Below are 18,536 nucleotides of genomic sequence, written 5' to 3' on the forward strand. Positions count from 1 at the left end.
CCCCTGGGTACTCTCGGACTTTACGGATCCGCTGCCGGCGAGGGTGACTGGACGGAGCCGCTTGTATTTAAAATGTTCTTTTTTTATTTGTCGTTTAAAAACAAACTTGGAAGAAGCAAAATCCAAAACTTGCCCTTTGCCTCTTGCAACATAAATTATGTACAGTTCAGAATGATCGCTGATACAAAACATGCCAAGGACAGGGCGCTGGGGGTGGAGGGAGAGAGGGCGCTTTAAAAAAGGGAATCATTTCATCCGTTGTTACGAAGGACCAATCTTGCTGTACAGGATACACACAACACAAAATAAAGTCTTCACGGGATTCACACTTGTCAGCGATTTATTTTTTAAAAAGGGGGAGGGTCCTGAAGGTGAGGGGAGAAGACTGTAAAAGGGAAAAACTGAAAACTGAATATGTGCAAGTGTAAACCAACCCAAAATACAAACACGGGGGGTGGGGGGGCGGGAAGAGGAGGGAATTCAGATGCAATTATACAGGCGGGGTACTTAAAAAAAACAAAACAAAACAAAAAAAAAACCAACAACCAAAATTCCAACCTTGTAGCTTGGGTCTGAGTTAGTTTATATAAAAATTAAAAACTGTATAAGGTTCTTCACTAAATTCTACAGGACTATCGGATACCTAGCATATGCTTACAAAGTCTGCCCCATCCCCTTTTCCCAATCCCAGGGCCCAAGCCCCAACCAGAGCCTGACTCACAGGAGCCAATCTCCCTCTCCCTGTAGCCTAGACCGTTTGCTCTTGGAAAAGGAATATCCAATGGCTTTGGGGGCAGCAGCCCAGTCTCCTCACTGCCTGATTTAATGACAGTGGTTTTTTGTGGGGGTGGGGGGATGTTATTCTCTTAAACATTTGCAGCTTGAAACAGTTGAGGAAGCAGCTTTAAAAAAAAAAAAATCTCCCTACTCCCATCAATCCGCAACCCCCCAAATTCAAAAACAAAACAAAACAAAACCTAAAATCACAACAGCGACCTTGCTCCCCCTCCAGCAGGCCCGCCCATCCACCGCCACCAAGCCCACCCCTACACTCCAGACATTTGATTCTTGAAAATATTAATTACAAAATGCCCTTCGCCCACAGCCCCTAGGAGAGAACTGCATATAAGCTTCATCTTCATCCCCACACTCCCTACTCAAGAGGGGTCTGGGGCCTCACCCACCCCCAACCTACCCCTAAGCCCTAGGAAGAGGTTCAACTGCAGCACAAGCTTGGGCAGAAAGGGGAAGGAAAGGGAGGCAGGGAACCCATCACCCTCTGGCTCCCCCTGGGGCCAGCTCACTTTTGTGCGTTATAACATAGTCCAACTATACAAGGCGGGTGAGAACTGCCCAGCCTCTATACCCCCACCTTACAGCAGTCACAGCCAGGGGGTGGGGAGGAGGGGGTGAGGAAAAGGGCGGTAGGTTGGGTAATGGAGGGGGCCCCCCCACAAGGGGAGCTCCATGTGTCCGCCCCACACCCCCCTACCATTTATAAACTGGTTTTGTAAAAAGAAAATAGATATATTTATATAGAATATATAAAGCACAAAAATTAGTAGTTTTACATTTGCTCTCCCCGGGGGTGGGGGGAGAGGGGAGGGTTCTCACCTCCAGCCGGCTCCCCCATTCCCCACAAGACTATGTACAATCCCATGTATAAATAGATAAATACCCCCCACCCTCCCCGCGCTGACACTAAGCTCCCCACCCCCACATCACCACCCCTTCCCACCAGACCAGCAGCAGTTTGGTGACTGAGGGAAAGTGGGAGCTCCGGGCCACACCCTGCCTCACTGGGTATGGGCATGCCACTCAGGGATAGCCCTCACCCGACCACCCACCCACCCCATCCAGGGGCTGGAGGGCAAATGGGCTCATGATGGGGTTGGGAAAACAGGAGGGCGATATCCTGGTCCTAGGTTTAGCACACCCCTCCTGCCCCCATGTCCAGATGGAGAAGGAAGTCCTAGAGCAACTAGGGGCCAGTTATCCCCAATCTTCATCAGCATTAGCCTCAACCACCATCCCATGCCCATAATTAAAAACAAAGATGGATTTTTTGTTGTTGTTTTTCTTCCTCTTCCTACCCCCCTTCCACCCACTCAGAAGAGGGCAGTGAGGTGGAAGAGAGGGTCGGGGCAGTAGGGGGCTTGGAGAGGGTCTCACATTTCAAAACAGCAAAAAATCCAACACTTAAATGAGGTAGGTGTGGGTGCGGGGTCTCCTTGCCCGGCTTGCCTGGCTTGCCCTCCTGGGCAGCTGGCGCCTCTTTCCCGTTCATGTTGCATTTGTCAGAGTGGAAAACAAGGAAACACAACCCATAGAGAGACAGAAACACAGAGGAGAAGAGGGAGACAGAGACAGATTGAGAGGGAAGGGGATGGGAGTGAGGGTGGGGGCAGGACCCGGCAGGCAGGGCCAGGTGTGGGACCCGGCCTTTGGGATTGTCAAGCTTAGTCAAGTCTCTTTGCAGCCTTGAGTTGGGCCGGAGAGGTCGGTGGGAGAAGCAGGGCTGTGAGGCCCGGCCACACATCCTCCTCCCCCCTCCCTGCTGCCTCCCAGTTGCTTCTGGGTAGTTCCCGGCCCATATCCCCCTCAAACCTGAGATGCCCAATGGCTGCTTCTGTCTGGCCCCTCCTGGAGCTGGGGGCAGAGATGCCAGCCTGGGGGCCGGTGGCGGGGAAGAGGGTTGTCCCTGGTGCCCAGGGTGGGCTTGGCCTAGGGCCCTCTGCCCCAGCCTCCTGCTCCAGGGGCTCCGGTCAGCCGGCAGCCCCAGCCCTGGGTCCTGGCTCTGGCTGCTACCTCTCTTCCCCCTCATCCCTTTCAGGGAAGAGGTTGGGGGTGGGGGGACTCCCCTGCCTGGTAGCCTCTAAGCTTCTTAGTTCATCCATTTTCGACAATTCCAGGCTCCACAGTGGCAGGGGATCTTGTGCTGATCGTCCTCAAAGTCAAACTGATAGTCATAGGTCAGCTGGAAAGAGAAGAGGGTAGAATCGATGGCCGCCCCCCAGAGGGAGTGGGGGTTGGGCAGAGATCTGATCTGACGGCAGTGGCCATGGAACTTGGTTCTGGGGAATAGCAGAGAAGAGGGAGCTGCTTAGTCACCCACACAGGACACTTCCTCTCACCTCCTCTCCTTTGGGGATTCGCCGGCTGGAGATGATGATGATTTTATCCTCCTTGTCAAACGTCACAACTTCCGCCACACAGTTAGGGGCACAGGAATGGTTAATGTACCTAAGCAGTGGGCCAGAGTCGGGGATGCCAGGCAACTGAGTTGGGATGCTTTTGGCTCCTTCTTGGCCCACCCTGAGTGTCACCCCCAGGGACCCCTAAAATTCCTCCTGCCTCATTCCTCTCTCACCTGGCAGGGCCTCCGGTCAACGTAGCATCAATCACATGTTCATTGTTTATTCGGAACATGTAGATGCCTCGATTCTAGAAGGGAAGAAGTTGCAGAAGTGGGAAGAATGTCAGAGAATGGCAGCAGCGCTGGTGGTGGGATCGGGTACCAGACCTGGGCAGTGGGCTTATCTTCAGTTCCTATTCCACCTTTCTCCCATCTCTCACCTCTCCCGCCTTCCACAGCTTTCCACCTGTTCTCCTGACCTGACCCCGATTCGCCCTCCCTCCTCGGCAGAGCGGGGGCCATAAGCCAGCCCATACCTGCTCCTCATAGATTTTCTCCCTCCGGTTGGCCACCTCGTTGCGAATGATGGTACCAATGTACTCGATGACCATTGTGTGCTTTTCTAGGTCCTTGGCGGCGTAGAGCCCCAGGCCCTGGATACGGGAGCGGGCCAGGTACACGTTGTTCTTCCACTCGGTGCGCAGGCGCCGGTACTGTGATGACTTGGAGTGCACAAACTGCTTGCTGTATGGGGTGTTGGTCTCGCCTGTGAAGGTGCTCTGATATGCCTTGGACATGCTGGTGCTGTTCAGGGTGTGAGGCCTGGGAGGTGACACAGGCCATGACAAGAGAGCTCTCCCTCAGACCAAGCACATGCCACCCGCCTCTTCCCTGGGATGTGCAACATGCCGGCTAGGGGCATGTGCCATCTTGGAAATGGGAGCGGAGGCGTGTGGGTCTTGGCTTTGGTGTGATAGCCGCTAGTTGTGGGGACCCGTCTGACACCCTGAGTGGTGCAGAGAGCCCAGGATGGGGGATAGGGTGTGGGGGGGGCACCAATTCCCCTACACTGAGCCCGTTCTCCCATCTCCCTGCCTTATACCACCCGCCTGCCAAACATTACACAAGGCCATGCTCCTCTGGGAGGTCTTCCCCAAGCAGCCCAGGCCTGGCATGTAAGCTCATGGTTTGCTCAAACATCTGAGTTCTACCTCCTGCACGTATTAGAAGCCCTGAAATTGGGGGCTGTGCCTACCACACTGGGCTGGATTTGAATTAAAAGTGGCTCTGAATTCACAGCCGAGAAGGTGGGTACCCTTTCCTTTCTTCACACTGTCCCCTTCTCCGACATAATTCTAGGCTCTGTACAGATGGCTCAGTGCAGGGGAATGACTGCTGCCTGGCAGGGATGCCTCTTCACCACCCTAGGGCACCAGCCAAAATCTTGCCCATCCCAGAGCAGTGGTTTTCAAACATTTTTGATCCTTTTTGACTTAGCAGAGTTTTTTTTTCTTTAATAAAATGTCACTGGAATTCCAATACATAAACACAGTGCTTCTGGTTGAATCCAATTTGGGGAAGGGGGAGCTGTGCACGGGGAGAGCCAAGTTCTGCTTACTCGGTTTATGTGTTCCAGAACTTTCTGAAACACAGATAGTTTGAAAACCACTGTTGTAGAGCATCAAGGACTAGGGATGACTGGGGTAGTAGAGCCTTATGCTCTGTGCTAGCCCAAGGAGCAACAGAAGGCCTTTGAGAAAACCCTGATACCAAGATTCTGCCTCCCGCTACCCAGGGACCAAAGTCAGGCTACCATGGTACACAGAAAGAGCAGTGAACCACAGGTCGAGAGGTAAGGTTCTGGTCCCAGCTGTGTGACCTTTGTCTAGTCACTTAACCTTTCTGGGTCTCAGTTTTCTCTGCTGTAAAACGGGGGTCATACCACCTGCCCTACCTACCTCATAAGGTTGTTGTGAGGATCAAATGAGATAATGGATGTGAAAACGCTTTGAAAAAAAAAGTATAAAGTGCTATACAAATGTAAGGTTTTATTATTTATCTACTATATTTCTAATTATTTTTGACACCAACTCAGCCTGGGGAAGGGAATGTGACCCTAGCCTTATGGGGTGTCTCAGGTTTGGGAGAATCACAGGCCCCCTGGAAGCAAAATAAGAGAAGAAGGAGGGAACTGGCTCCCTTATCTACTTGATAGAATTTCACCACCATCTACCCAGAACCTCCCCAAGTCATTCCCAGGGTGCCCAAGTAAGTCTGTCCCAGACCCCGCGTCAACCCAGAACACCTGAGCAGGGTGGAGGAGGAGGAAAGGGAGAACCTAGGTGATCCCTGCATACCCTCTAGCCAGGAGGCCTAAAGTGAACCCCCAAACCTTCATAACTGGCTGGAGGGCCCCTGCCAACCCCCATTCTCACATTCCACAGCCCCCACCCCACAAGCTCACCGTTTGTAGTGTGTGAGGATCTTAGGCTCCGATCGGGCACAACCGGTGGGATTGATCATGAGTGGCAGCTCCATCAGGGGGTGGCGTCCATAGCGGAATAAATAGTTTTGACAGCTCTCCACTCCGGGCAGCTGTGGACACAGGTCATGCTTGCCTTAGCCTGAGCATTTTGGGGGCACAGACAGCGTCCCCAGTGCCCACATGGTGCCTGGCCCCTTCCTTACTGATTCAGCTATGCGCAGCACGGCATGCACCGTCAGCCCAAAGAGCTCCTCGCCTTTCAGGTACTCAGGGAAGAGCCGCAGCATGTCGGCCTCTTTTCTCATGGCAGCCACGGGCTCGATGATGCGATTCCACACCGCTAAGAGGCAAGGAAAGAGAGCGGCCCTCAGAGGCAACTTCTGCTGACTGACCTCAGCCTAACCTCGATCCAGAGCTACGGTCCTTTTCTGTAGCTTGCACACCTCTCTGCGACGAGGCTGTGTGGTTCTTCAGGACTCCCCACTGGCCTCCCAGTCCCATTCTCCCTCAACAAGCCAGAAGGCTTCCTACCCTGGAGGGGCACCAGAGAGAGCTCTAGGACACAGACACATGACCTCAGGGCCCAGGAGACCCAGCACAGGCCACCATGCCTAACCGAGAGCCAGAATACTAGGCCTGCTTTGGAGCTAGGAAGGCTGGCTATGGTACTGGCTATGGGCCCTTACGCCAAATACCTAAATCTCTCTAAGGCTCTGGTTCTTTATGTATGCACTGGGCAATATGAAAGTACTCACCTCACAGGGCTGCCAGAAAGAAAAGAGCCTAGCTCAGTCACTTACTTCAGTGTGTGGTGCACAGCACTTGCTCACTTATTTCTATTGTTAATGCTAGAGCTCAGAGCAAAAGAATTCTGAGCAGGGCAAAGCAATCATAAGGCCCTCATGGTTAGGAACAGGATGAGGGAGCCAGACGATGTGGTCTCAGAATGGTATTCCTTAATTCCGCTGAGGCTAGGAAAAGGAGCTAGAATACGTGAAGCAGACAAGCAGAGTAGCTCCAATCACAAGGGAACGTTAAGACAACTCACAGAGGCTAGAACAGTCTCTGGGGCTCTTAGAAGACCTCCACCAGCCTGAAGCCATGGGGGAAGATCACTCACAAAGACCCCATGGATCCCTTCCACTTGCACAGGAGCGTTTTGAGGGCCCAGTGCTCACCCTGGGGGGAGGCGTCAGTGAAGACCAGGTCCTCCAGGCCCTGCTCCATGACCTTGACGATGAACTCTGGCCTCCCGTTGTTCTCGCTGATGGAGCAGCGGTAGCAGCAGCGGCGGTTGTTGGTGCGGAGGCTCCAATAGATGCGTGTGGCCTCATAGCCCACGGGGTAGAGGGCTGTGGCGCTGTGGAAGTCGGCCATCTGATGCGGGAGCAGCTGTCCGATGGCATGGAACACAAGGCCCCCCACACGGAACATGTGCAGCCGCTCTCCCCGCTGGATGATGCTGGCGATCTGCTTCACCTCGTCCCGCTCGATGTAGACCCGCCGGAAGACAGCAAAAGAGCTCAGCTCCTGCTCACAGGGCCCCTTGATCTTGTGCATTGGACACAGCATGGTCTTGTCCTTGAAGAACATGCACTTGGCGCGGATGGCACAGGCAAAATGGTAGACGTTGGGGCAACGCATTCGATTGCAGCTGCTGGTGGCACCAGTGCGCTGGCACAGGGAGCACTTGGTCAGCAGCCCGCGGTGCAGGGCCACCTCCACGTTCATCAGCGCCCCCCCCCTGGGTCTCATAGACCTCCGTGGACCACAGGGCGCAGTTGAGGTGCACCCAGAGGTCCAGGTCCAGGTTCAGCAGGCGGGCGGGCCCATCAGTGGCCCCATCACCCTCCTCGTGACAGAAGCAGCAGCGCCTCATGTCACGAGGCACCTTGTCAGGCCGCAGGGCCGTGCCAAGCTGTTCCATAAACTCCGCCACTTCCCGCTCATCCTCCTGCCGCCCGCTGCCCTTCTGGATGGTCAGTAGCAGCCGCAGCCGCTTCCAGCGTACCCCCTTCCACTTCTTGAGGCGAGGTGGCCGGGAATCTTCCCCTTCTTCGGGGGGCCGGGCTCGGGGCTTGGGTCGGGCTGACTCAGGGGATGAGGCCAGTGGCAGAGGTGACGGGACTGGTGGTTCAGCCAAGGGTTCGGCGGGGAGTTCTACCAGGGGTTCCGCAGGGGGGCTGGCTGGAGAGGGTGCCAAGGGGGATGGGGGTGGGGAGGGCTCTTCAGGAGGTGGGGCAGAGAGCTGTCGCACGTCCAGGTTGGAGACGTTGCAGGTGTAGCTGTGCTGGGCGGCTGGCTCCGGGACAGGGCTCTCCTACGGGAGAGGACGCGCCCAGTACCGTCAGCGCCAGCTCCTTGCGTCGTGAGTTCCCTCCCTCCTCTCACCCAGGGTCCACTCTCCCCAAAGCCCTCTGCCTTCTGTGTCCTAGCCACACACCCACCCTCTTTTCTCCCCTATACCCACCTGTTTCAGGAGGCTCAAGATGTCCAGCTGGCTCTTGAGGGTATAGCCGGGCAGCACTGCATCAAACTGCTTTAGCCAGTCAGGGCCAGCTTCCGGGTTCTTGCCTCCCAGACCCTTTTCTTTCCCTCCTGCAGGAAGGAAGGGGTCAGAACCTCCCAGCAGCATCCCTCCCTGAAGGTCCTGAGACTTCCTGCCGCACTCACCAGGGCCCTCGGCTTCCCCCTTCTTCGGCTCAGTGCCCGCCCGGGCAGGGCTCTCTGGGAACAGCACCTCATAGGAGTTGGGGATCTTCATGCTCAGCAGCTCTGCCACTGCCACCATCACACCATTCAGGTTCTGCCAGGGCAGGGAAGGGGCCAGTAGGACCGTGTCAGCAGCACGGGGTGCACACTGCCACCACTCTGGCGGGGACACAACACCCAGAACCCCGCTCCCCGAGGGTCAGTCCTGCCCTTCTCCTGTGCTTCCTTCACAGCACCTCTCCCAGACTGCTGCGGTCAGTAATGGGCGCTCCACGACAAGGGTCCCGTGCCACCAAGTGTAGGAACAACACACCCTATGTTCACCAGTTGGGTGACTCAAACAATACACATTAGCAAACTAAAGAATCTGAGAAGTCCCGTAGTAAATAAACTTGTTTTATGGTTTCAACTGGGATTTCCAATTTTCTTTGACCACAAAACCCTCCCAGCGTTAAAAAATACCAATGAGTTCCACCAAAGGTAACTGGAGACATGCTGTCTTGCAGCATTCATCGCATTCTGTGTGCTCCCCGACTGGCTGACTTGCATCTATCACTTGACTGTGAGCTCCCTGATGGCAGGGACCTCTCATGCTTTATTTATCCTAATCCTGCAGCCTTCAGCCCAGGCATTCACACACAGTAGGTCCTAGTACATAGTTCTGAGCAACTGAATTTATCCACAAAAGCTCCAGGGACTGCCTTCTGACCAGGATCCCTTTGGCCTCCAAGGAACCCCCAGGACACACCTTGGCCGCAGCAGCAGAGACTGTCAGCATGACGGACACCTCACTTCCTTTGCCCTTTTCCCAAGTTGTGGCAGGCAGCTTTCCAGGGGCCTCCGGGGCCAGGGCCCCATAAGGTTTGGTATCTGGGAAGACTGGAATGTGAGAGGGACCCATGTAAACTCCAGCTGCCTCTCTCTCCCAGCCTCAAATAATCCAGCCCTGCCTGGCCCATGCCCAAAGCAGCTTCTACCTGGGATACTGGCCCGAGGAATGATGGGGATGACAGGGGAGAGAGCCCGGTCTTCCTGCTCCCACCGGCCTGAACCCAGCTGAGGGAAACGGGGGGCCTCCTCTCCCAAGATGCTTTCAGGGGACGAAGCTGGCACAATGCTATCAGGAGAATCGCTGTCCTCATCGCTTTCCATCCTATGGGCCAAAAGTACACATTTGTTGGTACAGCCTTGCAGACATTCCCTCCCAAATTTAGAAATTAGTAGATGTCATAGCCTTATCTGTCACTGGCCAAAGGAAAAAAATAGGCAACCTGTCCCCCCCACCCCCATTCCTTATCCCAATTTCCAGGCCCACCCCTATACCTGACATCCTCAGTCTGATTGTGAGGGGGTGTAGGCAAAGCGGCCAACAGGTCTAGACTCTTCACCTCTGAAGCATCTGAAGGGTAGGAGGGGAGAAGAAAAGTCAGGCTGGTGGCCACAGCTGACGGGAAAATCTGCCCCATGTTTCAGGCCTAACTAGCACAAGATCTAGCTTAGCTCTCATAACCACTGTCTACCCACCCACCTACCTACAACCCTGGGTGGATGAGCTGTATTTTTGAGACTTTCCCACGTGCCAGGCACTGGGCTTTATCAACTTTTAACAACTCCTGCATAAGAATATTCTAAGACCTATTTACAGTGAGGAAACTGGGGCCCACACAAGTCGGTCATGTTACTTAGCGGTGCTAACACAGCTAGATGAATAGAGGCACCAGAGAATTCAAATCCACAGCTGACTGTAGTTCTATAACCACTAAGGCACTGTAGGCTGTGCCTCATGAACGAAAGCCTCATCGACACCCTTCCTGCCACCCGCCTCCTCTGTTGCCTGTGCTCTGGAACCCTGGCTTCCCACGAATCCGCCCTGAAGAGGCCAGGCCCTTCCTTTGCTCAGGTACCCTGTCACGTGAACGCACAGGGCCATACGCAATCCTTCTCGTCTCAAACCGACCAACTCGGATCCCAGCTGCCAAATCCTACCGGAGGAGGAGAGGCCCACTCTGCTCCTGACTTACCCCTCAGCGTCCCTTCAGTATCCCGGGCAGAGGCAGCATCCTTGGGGTGCTCCCCCAGCTCTTCAGATGGGGTGACGCCGTTCACCATCTTCTGCTGCACCGATGGGGGTGGGGTGGGGGGCAGCGACGAGGGTGGTGTCGGCGGGTTACTCAGGTTATTCTGGGGGTGGGGTGGGGTGTTGTGTGCAAGATGGCAGAGGGAGAATGACGTAATCTCCTGGCCCCACACGACATCAGCAATTTCCTCATCTTCCACTCCCACCTCCACCTCCCCAAGAACCTTGTCAGCCCCAAAAGGTATTGCCGTTTTTCTGACCTTGGTAAGCAGCTGGGAATAGTAGTCGGGGCCAGTGGGCAGTGCCCCACTTCCAAAAGCCCCCCTCAGTTGGCACTGCCCATTGACCAGGCAGCCACTGCCGAAGGGAGCAAAGAGGCTAAAATTGGTGGTGATAGTAGGCTCCGTTAGGGGCAGCAGGGACAGCTCCTAGGAGGGGCAAGATGACAAGGTTGGAAACCCGCAGTGTGTACATCTCTGCCATCTCTACAGCTGGGGGCCAGGGTGCCCCCTATCCTGGGATGGGACCAGGGGGCTGGCTCCTGGGGGTCACCTGTTTCAGCTGTTTCAGCAAGGCCTCGCTGGCCCTGACCCCGTCCTCCTTCCGCAGCTTCTTTCGGGAGCTCACCAACCTGTCGCTTGCCTTCTGTACCCGCTTGGGCTTTGGTGTCACAGGCTTCCTTGCTGTTGTGTCCTAGGCCAGAAAAACCCAAAGTGAAGGCTGTCGTCTTCCACCAAGCCCTCACCTCTTCTGGGTGAACCAGATCTGCTCACACTGCCCTGGGTTGCAGTCCCCACTCTATCTTCTCCAATCTAAAGCACTCACCTCTTTGTTGCTGGGGGTACCCTGTAGTTTCTGCTCCAGCCCAGCCAGCTTGCTGTCAATGTGCCCGTTGATCTCAGCTCGCAGCCCCTCGGGCCCCCGCCCAGTGCTGAGTTGCACATTCTTTGCGCGTAGAAGCTTCTGCAAGAGCAGATGCCCGGCCTCTGAGCGGGGGCCAGCCAGCAGGAGGTGGTTGCTGGTACCTGGTGCCCCTATTGGCTCCCCGTTGGCCTCCCTCTTCACCGCCTGGGCTCCCAGGGCACATGGCTCCTCCCGAGGCTCCTGCTTGATGCTGAGATGGGGTGGCTCAGGCACGGCCTGCCCATTCACCTGCTCCAGATGCCCAGGTACCAGGCTGCTCTGTTCTGGCTTCTGGGCTTCCACTAGGTTGTCTGGGGGGTCCCAAGGTCCCAGCCCCTTGCCAAAGAAGGTATCCGCAAGCTGGGCAGCAGCAGGTGAGACCCTCCCAGGAGGCAGCTCCAAGGATGGCCCCTGGGGTTTTGGGGTCCCTGGCTGAGTGGGGGGAAGCTGGGCCTCAGAGGGGAGCTGGGATGGGACCAGAGGGCTGGCTCCGGGGGGCTGTGAGGAAGGTCTCTTTGGCTCTTGGGGGCTGGATGGTAGAGGTGTGGGATGGACAGGGCCGAGGACCGGTCCTGCGGCTAAGGCTCCTTGTGGGGCAGGGAGCCGGGGTGGGCCCTGAGGTCGAAGCCCTGACCCTAACTCCTGGAGAGCGCCTGTCTGGGATCCAGAGAAGCCCCCAAGTTGGGGCTGGCGGCCCAGGAGGCCCTGGAGGGGAGAGGGCTGGGCCCCGGGCTCCTGGTAGGGTGGGGCCTGGCGCACTGCCTGACTCTGCTGCAGCTGCCGCTGCACGAGGAGCGCCTGTAGCTGCTGCTGCTGCTGCGGGCTCAAGTGCCGCAGCTGGGGGTTTTTGGCCAGGACCCCTTGGAGCTGCGCTCGAAGCTGCCCCATTGTTGGCATAACTCCAGGCCCGGGCAGGCCCGGCCCCGGAGGGAGGCCAGATCCTGCTTTGGCAGGCTGTGGCCCTGCGTTATTTTGCACGGGCCGCTCTAGTCCAAGGGGCTGTTGGGAGCCCAGAAGGTTCTGGGTCATGGTCCCAGGCTGCTCCCCTAAAGGAACAGAGGACTGGGCCAGCAGATGGGGCATGGATGAGGCCTCCGAGGATGAGCCATTGCCCACTGGCCCATGGCTTCCCACACCTGCTGTATGAAGCAAGTTAACTTGCTGCTGCTGTGGGCCCGGGAGCCTCAGGGGTGGTTGCAACTGGGCAGGGCCAGGCTGTGGCTGGGCCTGTGGCGGGATAAGCAGGAGCTGCGAGTCCCCGGACAGCGAGGGCTTCACCTCCCCAGGTTCGGTGGCCGCCGACTCGGGAACAGTCCCTAGAGCTAGCGGTGCCCCCGGATGTGTGGACGGCCCCTCCGCGGCCTCCGGAGGAACACCTGTGTCTACCATGCTCTGCTCCTTGCCCGTCAGGATGGCAGCACCCAGGGCTCCGGGGCTAGAAAAGTGTTGTGCAGGCTTGGCGGGCATGCCGGGGCCGAGGGGCACCTGCTGCTGCGGTGGTGGCGGCTGCGACGGAGACAGTAAAGTTCGACTCTGGTTTAAGAGGCCCATCTGCTGTTGCTGCTGCTGCTGCTGCTGCTGCTGCTGCTGAAATTGTTGGAGCTGCTGCTGTTGGAGCTGCTGCTGCTGCTGTTGGAGCTGCTGTTGCAGCTGCTGTTGCTGCTGTTGGAGCTGCTGCTGCTGCTGCTGAAGCTGCTGCTGTTGGTGCTGCTGCTGTTGGAGCTGCTGCTGCTGCTGCTGCTGCTGCTGCTGCTGCTGCTGCTGCTGTTGAAGCTGCTGCTGCTGCTGGAGCTGCTGCTGCTGCTGCTGGAGCTGCTGCTGCTGCTGCTGCTGCTGCTGGAGCTGCTGCTGTTGAAGCTGCTGCTGTTGGTGCTGCTGCTGCTGTTGCTGCTGTTGGTGCTGCTGCTGCTGCTGTTGGAGCTGCTGCTGCTGCTGCTGTTGGAGCTGCTGCTGCTGCTGTTGGAGCTGCTGCTGCTGCAAGGTGGCCATGGGCTGAGTGCTGAGTTTGGGCTGCCCACCGTGTGGCATCAGGCCCTGCTGCAGATGGGAAAGGCCTGCTATGGATCCCTGCTGTTGGTGCTGCTGTTGCTGCTGCTGGGCTGTGACCAGCCGGTGTCCCATAAGGCCCTGACCCTGCTGTGCCAGCTGGGGGGAACTCAGCACCCGGGACTGGGTCAGAAGCACCTGTCTGTGAGGACCCTGGGGGCCCAAAGCTCCAGGGTGCTGCTGTTGCTGCTGCAACACTGCCACCTGAGCAGGGCCCAGCATGCCCTGGGGCCCCTGGGGTGGTTGTGGGGACAGCTGCTGGACCAAGAGGCCCGGATGGCTGCTGGGAGGCAGAAGCCCCTGGGGCTTGGGACCCAGAGCTTGGTTTGCCTGTACACCCAGGCTCTGCTGCTGTTGCTGCTGGACCGCCACCTGTCCTAGGAGGTGCGGCTGCTGCTGCTGCTGCTGCTGCTGCTGCTGCAGTTTCTGGGCTAGCTGCATGCGTTGCTGCTGCAGCTGCAGCTGCCTCTCCTGGAGAAGTCTTGAATCAGGTCCGAGGCCTCGAAGAGCCAGGTTGCCAGGGAAGAAGCCCCCTGAGGGGCCAGCCAGGGGCCCAGCCCCACCAGAATGTTGCTGTTGCTGCTGCTGGGCCAGAGAGGTGTTGAGGAAAGGGCCACCAGGCTGTCCGGGGAGTGTCATGCCCCCTGGGGGCAGGCGAAGACCTGCAGCTTGCCCTCCCGGAGGCCCCTGTGGCGGCTGCAGCCCGTGGCCTGGGAGCAGCTGGCCCGGGAGCTTGGTGAGGAGCCGGGGACTCTGGGAAGGGCTCAGGGCCAGCACGGCTGAGTGCTGTTGCTGCTGCTGCTGCTGCTGCTGCTGCTGCTGCTGTTTACTCCGGTATTCTGCCATGAGGTTGGTGTGCTCCTTCTGCTGCTTCCGGACCTAACACAGAGAGGTGGGGCTCACTCAGCCTGGAGCCTGCCCACCCGTGCCCTCCCTCTTCCTGGGCTCCTGGTTACCAGGCTGAAGTCTGCTTTCCCTACCTGATCCAGTTGTTTCTGGATCTTGCTCTGCTGCTCTGTAACCAGCTTGAGCTTCTCGGCATCAGCCTCCGGGAACTCACGGCCAGCCTTTTTGGCAGTGCGCTGCTTGGCACACAGAGCCTTCCGGGACTTGCGGTGCACACCAATCTGCTCCTCTAGCACCTTCAGCTGCATCTGTAGGAGCTGCTGGGTATGAAACAGCCACTCCTCATACTGCCGCTGGTCAGCTTCATCTGGGAAGGGAAACAGGATGTCAGGATCCACAAAAGGGAGATCAGAGTCCCTCCTCCTCCAACATCTGCCCCAAGCTACTCCCTTGCACACTCCTCCCCATCCCCATACTCACTGATCACTCCCTGGGCAAAAGTGGGTGGGTTGGGACGAGGCTGGGAGGGGTCACCAGCACTCCGCTCCTGTGGTGAGAGAGACCGCTAAAGGGTCATTGTCACAAATCAAGCCCTAAGAAGAGTGGCCCAATTGTGGAAGACACACGTTCCTACTCCCACCCTGATCACTTACCTGGCCACTCCCAGCTGCCACATGGTTCTGCAGATCACTCCCGGGGCCCCCTGAGAGCCTCTGGGCTAGTAGGGACACTTGTTGCCTGGAGTCCGCCAAAACAGAGGGGATGTGTATAGGTCATGGGGAAAATTGAAAGACAAAGAGGTGGGACAAGTAGGAAGGGGGACCAGGAAGGAGAGGGGAAAGACTGTTGAAAGGAAAAGTGCCAACCACCCCCCAACTCCCAAGTCATACCTGTTCATACCAGGTGCCACGCCAATGCTGCCCTGAGCCATCACCTTCTTGATGCCCTTCAAAGCCACCATCTTGGCCTTTGCAATGGGATCAATTATATCTTCTGCTGCAAATTTGTCCAGATCTGGAAAGAGGAGAGCCAAGTAAGCTGGACACTGGATTCAATACTTCACTCTATGTCTGCTGTGCCTTCCAACACCTTGACCTCCACCGAACCAAGCAGAACAAAGGAATGGCAAAAAAGTGGTGGAAAGACCACTAAGGAGCCCCAGCAGCATGGGTGACTCAGCTTTACTATTCACAAGACATGTGGCCCTGTTTTCACTTGCACGGTGCTAAGAACAGATACTCAACAAATATCTGTGGGGCCAACACATCAATGTCACTTGATTTCTCTGACCCTCAGTTTCCTCCTGACAGAGCTCATGATTCCCTACTCTGCCTACCTCATGGAACTACTGAATCAAACATGACCAAGACTGTGAATGCACTCTATGCCCTAGAAAACATTCTTCAAAGGCAACTACTACAGCCCCAGAACCCAAGATATGGGCACTGTGCCAAAGTCCTAGATGCCAGAGCTGTTTTGGGCACGACATGCATCACCTCCAGCCCACTTTCTTGCCTGTTCAGGATGCTGGGTAAAAAAGGAGGAATAAGCAACCACCCAAAACTTAAAATCTTCCTAAAATCCTGCACATGTGTATTTCTCCACTACTCACAAAACCACCTCTCCATTTTTTAAAGGTTCAACCAAACTCCCTCTCCTCGTATTTTGAAGCAATAAAAAAGTTAAGAGGATCAGAAAGCCAGGACTCAGAACTCTCACTCCGTCAGTTGTACGATCTGGGCAAGACACTTAACCTCCACGCCTGCATCCCTTTCTATAACTGAAGACAACAGCAGTACCTATTTAATGAATTTGCTGCGACTCAATCAGATAATGGGCACAAATTACTTGGCATACTGTTTAACAAAGAGGAATTCAATAAACGCTATTGTAATTTGAGATCTCCCACAATCTGGCCACCCTCTCACGTCTCCAAAATCAGGGTAGTGCCCACTCACCTCCTGCCACACAGAGTCCACTCCAGCCTAACTACTCCACTGCTGTCTCCAAACGTCCCCACCAGCTCCCCACCAGCAGCCTCACGCAAGCGCTTGCACCTACCCAGACTGCTCTGTCCCGTACCATGTCTTTCCAGCTCACCTCCTGGTCTTGCCACAGCTACAAAGGCTTTGTTAATCAACTCCACACACTCATTCCATTCACTCCAACATCTGAATGCCTGCTATATGCCAAGCGCTGTCCCTCCCTTCGCAAAAGCTACACCACCTCTGCCTGCACTGTTAGCATGGCACTTAGCCTGTGCTGTGTGTGTCCCACTTCCCTTAGCTGGGGATTATTTTAGGTCTCCAGCTTCGGTGTCCACTTGGTGGTAGCAGTGATCAGCCCTGAGGAACTAAGCCAGTGGCCCTGGCTGAAGTTACCTGTATCCGGAAAGAAGCTGTTAGCCAGCTGCTGCTGCATGGCCAGCTGCTGAGGTTTCATGCACATGGAAGGTGGCATGGTACCCATGGGCTTCTGCGCCAGCACTGGCTGAGAGCTCTGCTGGGGCACCAAGCCTGCCTGCCCCCCATGCTGCCCACTTAGCATATGCCCTTGACTGGACACCATGGCCATGGATGGGGCCAGGCGCTGCTGTAGGGCATGTGCTGGTGGCTGGGTGGGCATCAGGGGTTGGGCCAAGCCTGGCTGTCGGGAACCTCCAAGTCCTAGGGCAAGCTGCTGCTGGGGCCCAGCCAAATTGGGAGAAGAGCCCTCATGTGGCAAAGACATGGCCTGGGCAGGGCCTGGTGTGGACAGCAAGGAGTGCTGTTGCTGCTGTTGCTGGGCAGGCTGCAGCTGTGCTGAAAGCTGCTGCTTCTTCTGCAGCTCCTTCTTCTCATGCTCCAGCAGGTCCTCGATGAGCAGGGGTAACTCACTGGCTACGAGTGAGCTCTCCATCTTGTCCAGCTCATCCCCAGATGCTGCATGGCCACTGGGCAATGTCAAGGCCTCACTTTCTAGCTCAAACTTTTCCAGCAGGGAGGACCCTCCTGGGCCACTCAGCGGGCTGGGGGTCAGCAGGTGAGCTGGTGGTCCTCCTGTGGCCCCAAAGGGACCCTTCTCAGTTGTGTGCCCGCTGCTGGAAAAGGGTCCTGTGCCCATCCGGGTGTCCCGGATGCCCATCACGCTCTGTGCTGGCTTCAGCCCCAGGCCCAGGGAGGTGGTGGCAGGTGCTGGCTCTACCTTGGGGGTGGTAATGGCGAACTGGCAAGGGGAAGGGTGGCGCCCACCTTCCTCCACCTTGGGCTTCACCTCAGGAAGCCCTGATGCCAGACGGGGCTCACAGGCATCAGCAGCAGGGGGAGGGCGCTCCTCAGGGCCCAAGGGTACTGGCTCCACCCCTCGTAGCAGGGCCTCCCGCTCAGCCTTCTCATTGGCCGACTCCACCAGCCTTAGGTGCTCGTTGAAGATGTCCTTCTTGTCCCCCGTGTCCAGCTCAGGATCAGTATAGGCCAGCAGATCAAACTCATCCCCATTGAGCAGGTCATCGAGGTGGGGGTCATTGGTCTCCAGGTTTTCCAGGGTGCCCAGCTCATCATCTCCCTTGGCCACGTCCACGCCCAGGCCCAAGTGAGCAAGCTCCTCATCATCCTCTAGGGCCTTGTGGGCATCAAAGTCATCGTCCAGCTCGGGATCCTCGCAGGGTAACTTCCCAGCTTCCAGGGCCAGAGGAGGAGGGCGGCCAAGCTCATTGCTTGAGGGGGGGCGGCTAACCAGCTCCAAGCCAGTGGGCAGGGAGGGACCTTTGGTGTGGGGCATTGGATGGAGACTGTTGCTCAGTTCAGGAGCCGGAGCAACTGAGGGTTTCTGTGGGGGAAGGCCAGATACCGCTAGGCCACGAAGCCCTTCAGGAGCGATTCGGTGGGAGTCCTCATTTACTGGGTAAAAACGGGGTCTCTGAGGGGGGCCCTGACCAGGAAACGGAGCCCCCCCGGGTCCTAGTCCTTTCTGTACATTGTGCCGCAACTCAATGAACTGGGCCGGGCCAGTTGGACCAGGTACTGGCTCCCCAGGGCCAGGCAGGCGGGTGGGGATCCCCGCCAGGGAGGAACCTAGGGCTTGGCGGCCAAGTTCAGGCCCAGGAGTTGATGGAAAGCGAGTAGACATGGCAAGTCTCATGGAGGTGGCTGCTGTTGCCTGCTGCTGCTGCTGCTGCTGCTGCTGCTGCTGCTGCTGCTGCTGCTGCCACAGTTGCTGCTGCTGCTGCTGCTGTAAGGGCAGGGACCCAGGGTAGGGTGCTCGCTGATAGAAGGCTTGGGAGCCTCCCACCAGTTGCCTGGAAGAACATGCAGTAGTCAGTACGACGAAATCAGGACGGTGAGCTAGAACAT

General features: G+C 56.8%; 1 protein-coding gene across 1 annotated transcript in view; it reads right to left on the reverse strand.

Moving 5' to 3' along the window:
- Positions 1–322: 322 nt before the first annotated feature.
- Positions 323–18,536, reverse strand: part of KMT2D (lysine methyltransferase 2D) — a 40,228-nt gene continuing 22,014 nt past the window's right edge. Inside the window, 23 exon segments of the mRNA XM_046011049.1 lie at positions 323–2,977; positions 3,135–3,243; positions 3,371–3,444; positions 3,673–3,958; positions 5,601–5,731; positions 5,825–5,961; positions 6,800–7,364; positions 7,366–7,941; positions 8,092–8,219; positions 8,295–8,427; positions 9,082–9,212; positions 9,311–9,486; positions 9,657–9,732; positions 10,355–10,514; positions 10,671–10,838; positions 10,963–11,103; positions 11,236–13,119; positions 13,300–14,238; positions 14,340–14,572; positions 14,686–14,752; positions 14,859–14,943; positions 15,096–15,219; positions 16,587–18,481. Of these exon segments, the coding sequence (XP_045867005.1) occupies positions 2,885–2,977; positions 3,135–3,243; positions 3,371–3,444; positions 3,673–3,958; positions 5,601–5,731; positions 5,825–5,961; positions 6,800–7,364; positions 7,366–7,941; positions 8,092–8,219; positions 8,295–8,427; positions 9,082–9,212; positions 9,311–9,486; positions 9,657–9,732; positions 10,355–10,514; positions 10,671–10,838; positions 10,963–11,103; positions 11,236–13,119; positions 13,300–14,238; positions 14,340–14,572; positions 14,686–14,752; positions 14,859–14,943; positions 15,096–15,219; positions 16,587–18,481 (8,311 nt within the window). The 3' untranslated portion in view covers positions 323–2,884.

Source organism: Meles meles, chromosome 7 (assembly GCF_922984935.1).
Source record: "Meles meles chromosome 7, mMelMel3.1 paternal haplotype, whole genome shotgun sequence".
NCBI classification, from domain to species: Eukaryota; Metazoa; Chordata; class Mammalia; order Carnivora; family Mustelidae; genus Meles; species Meles meles.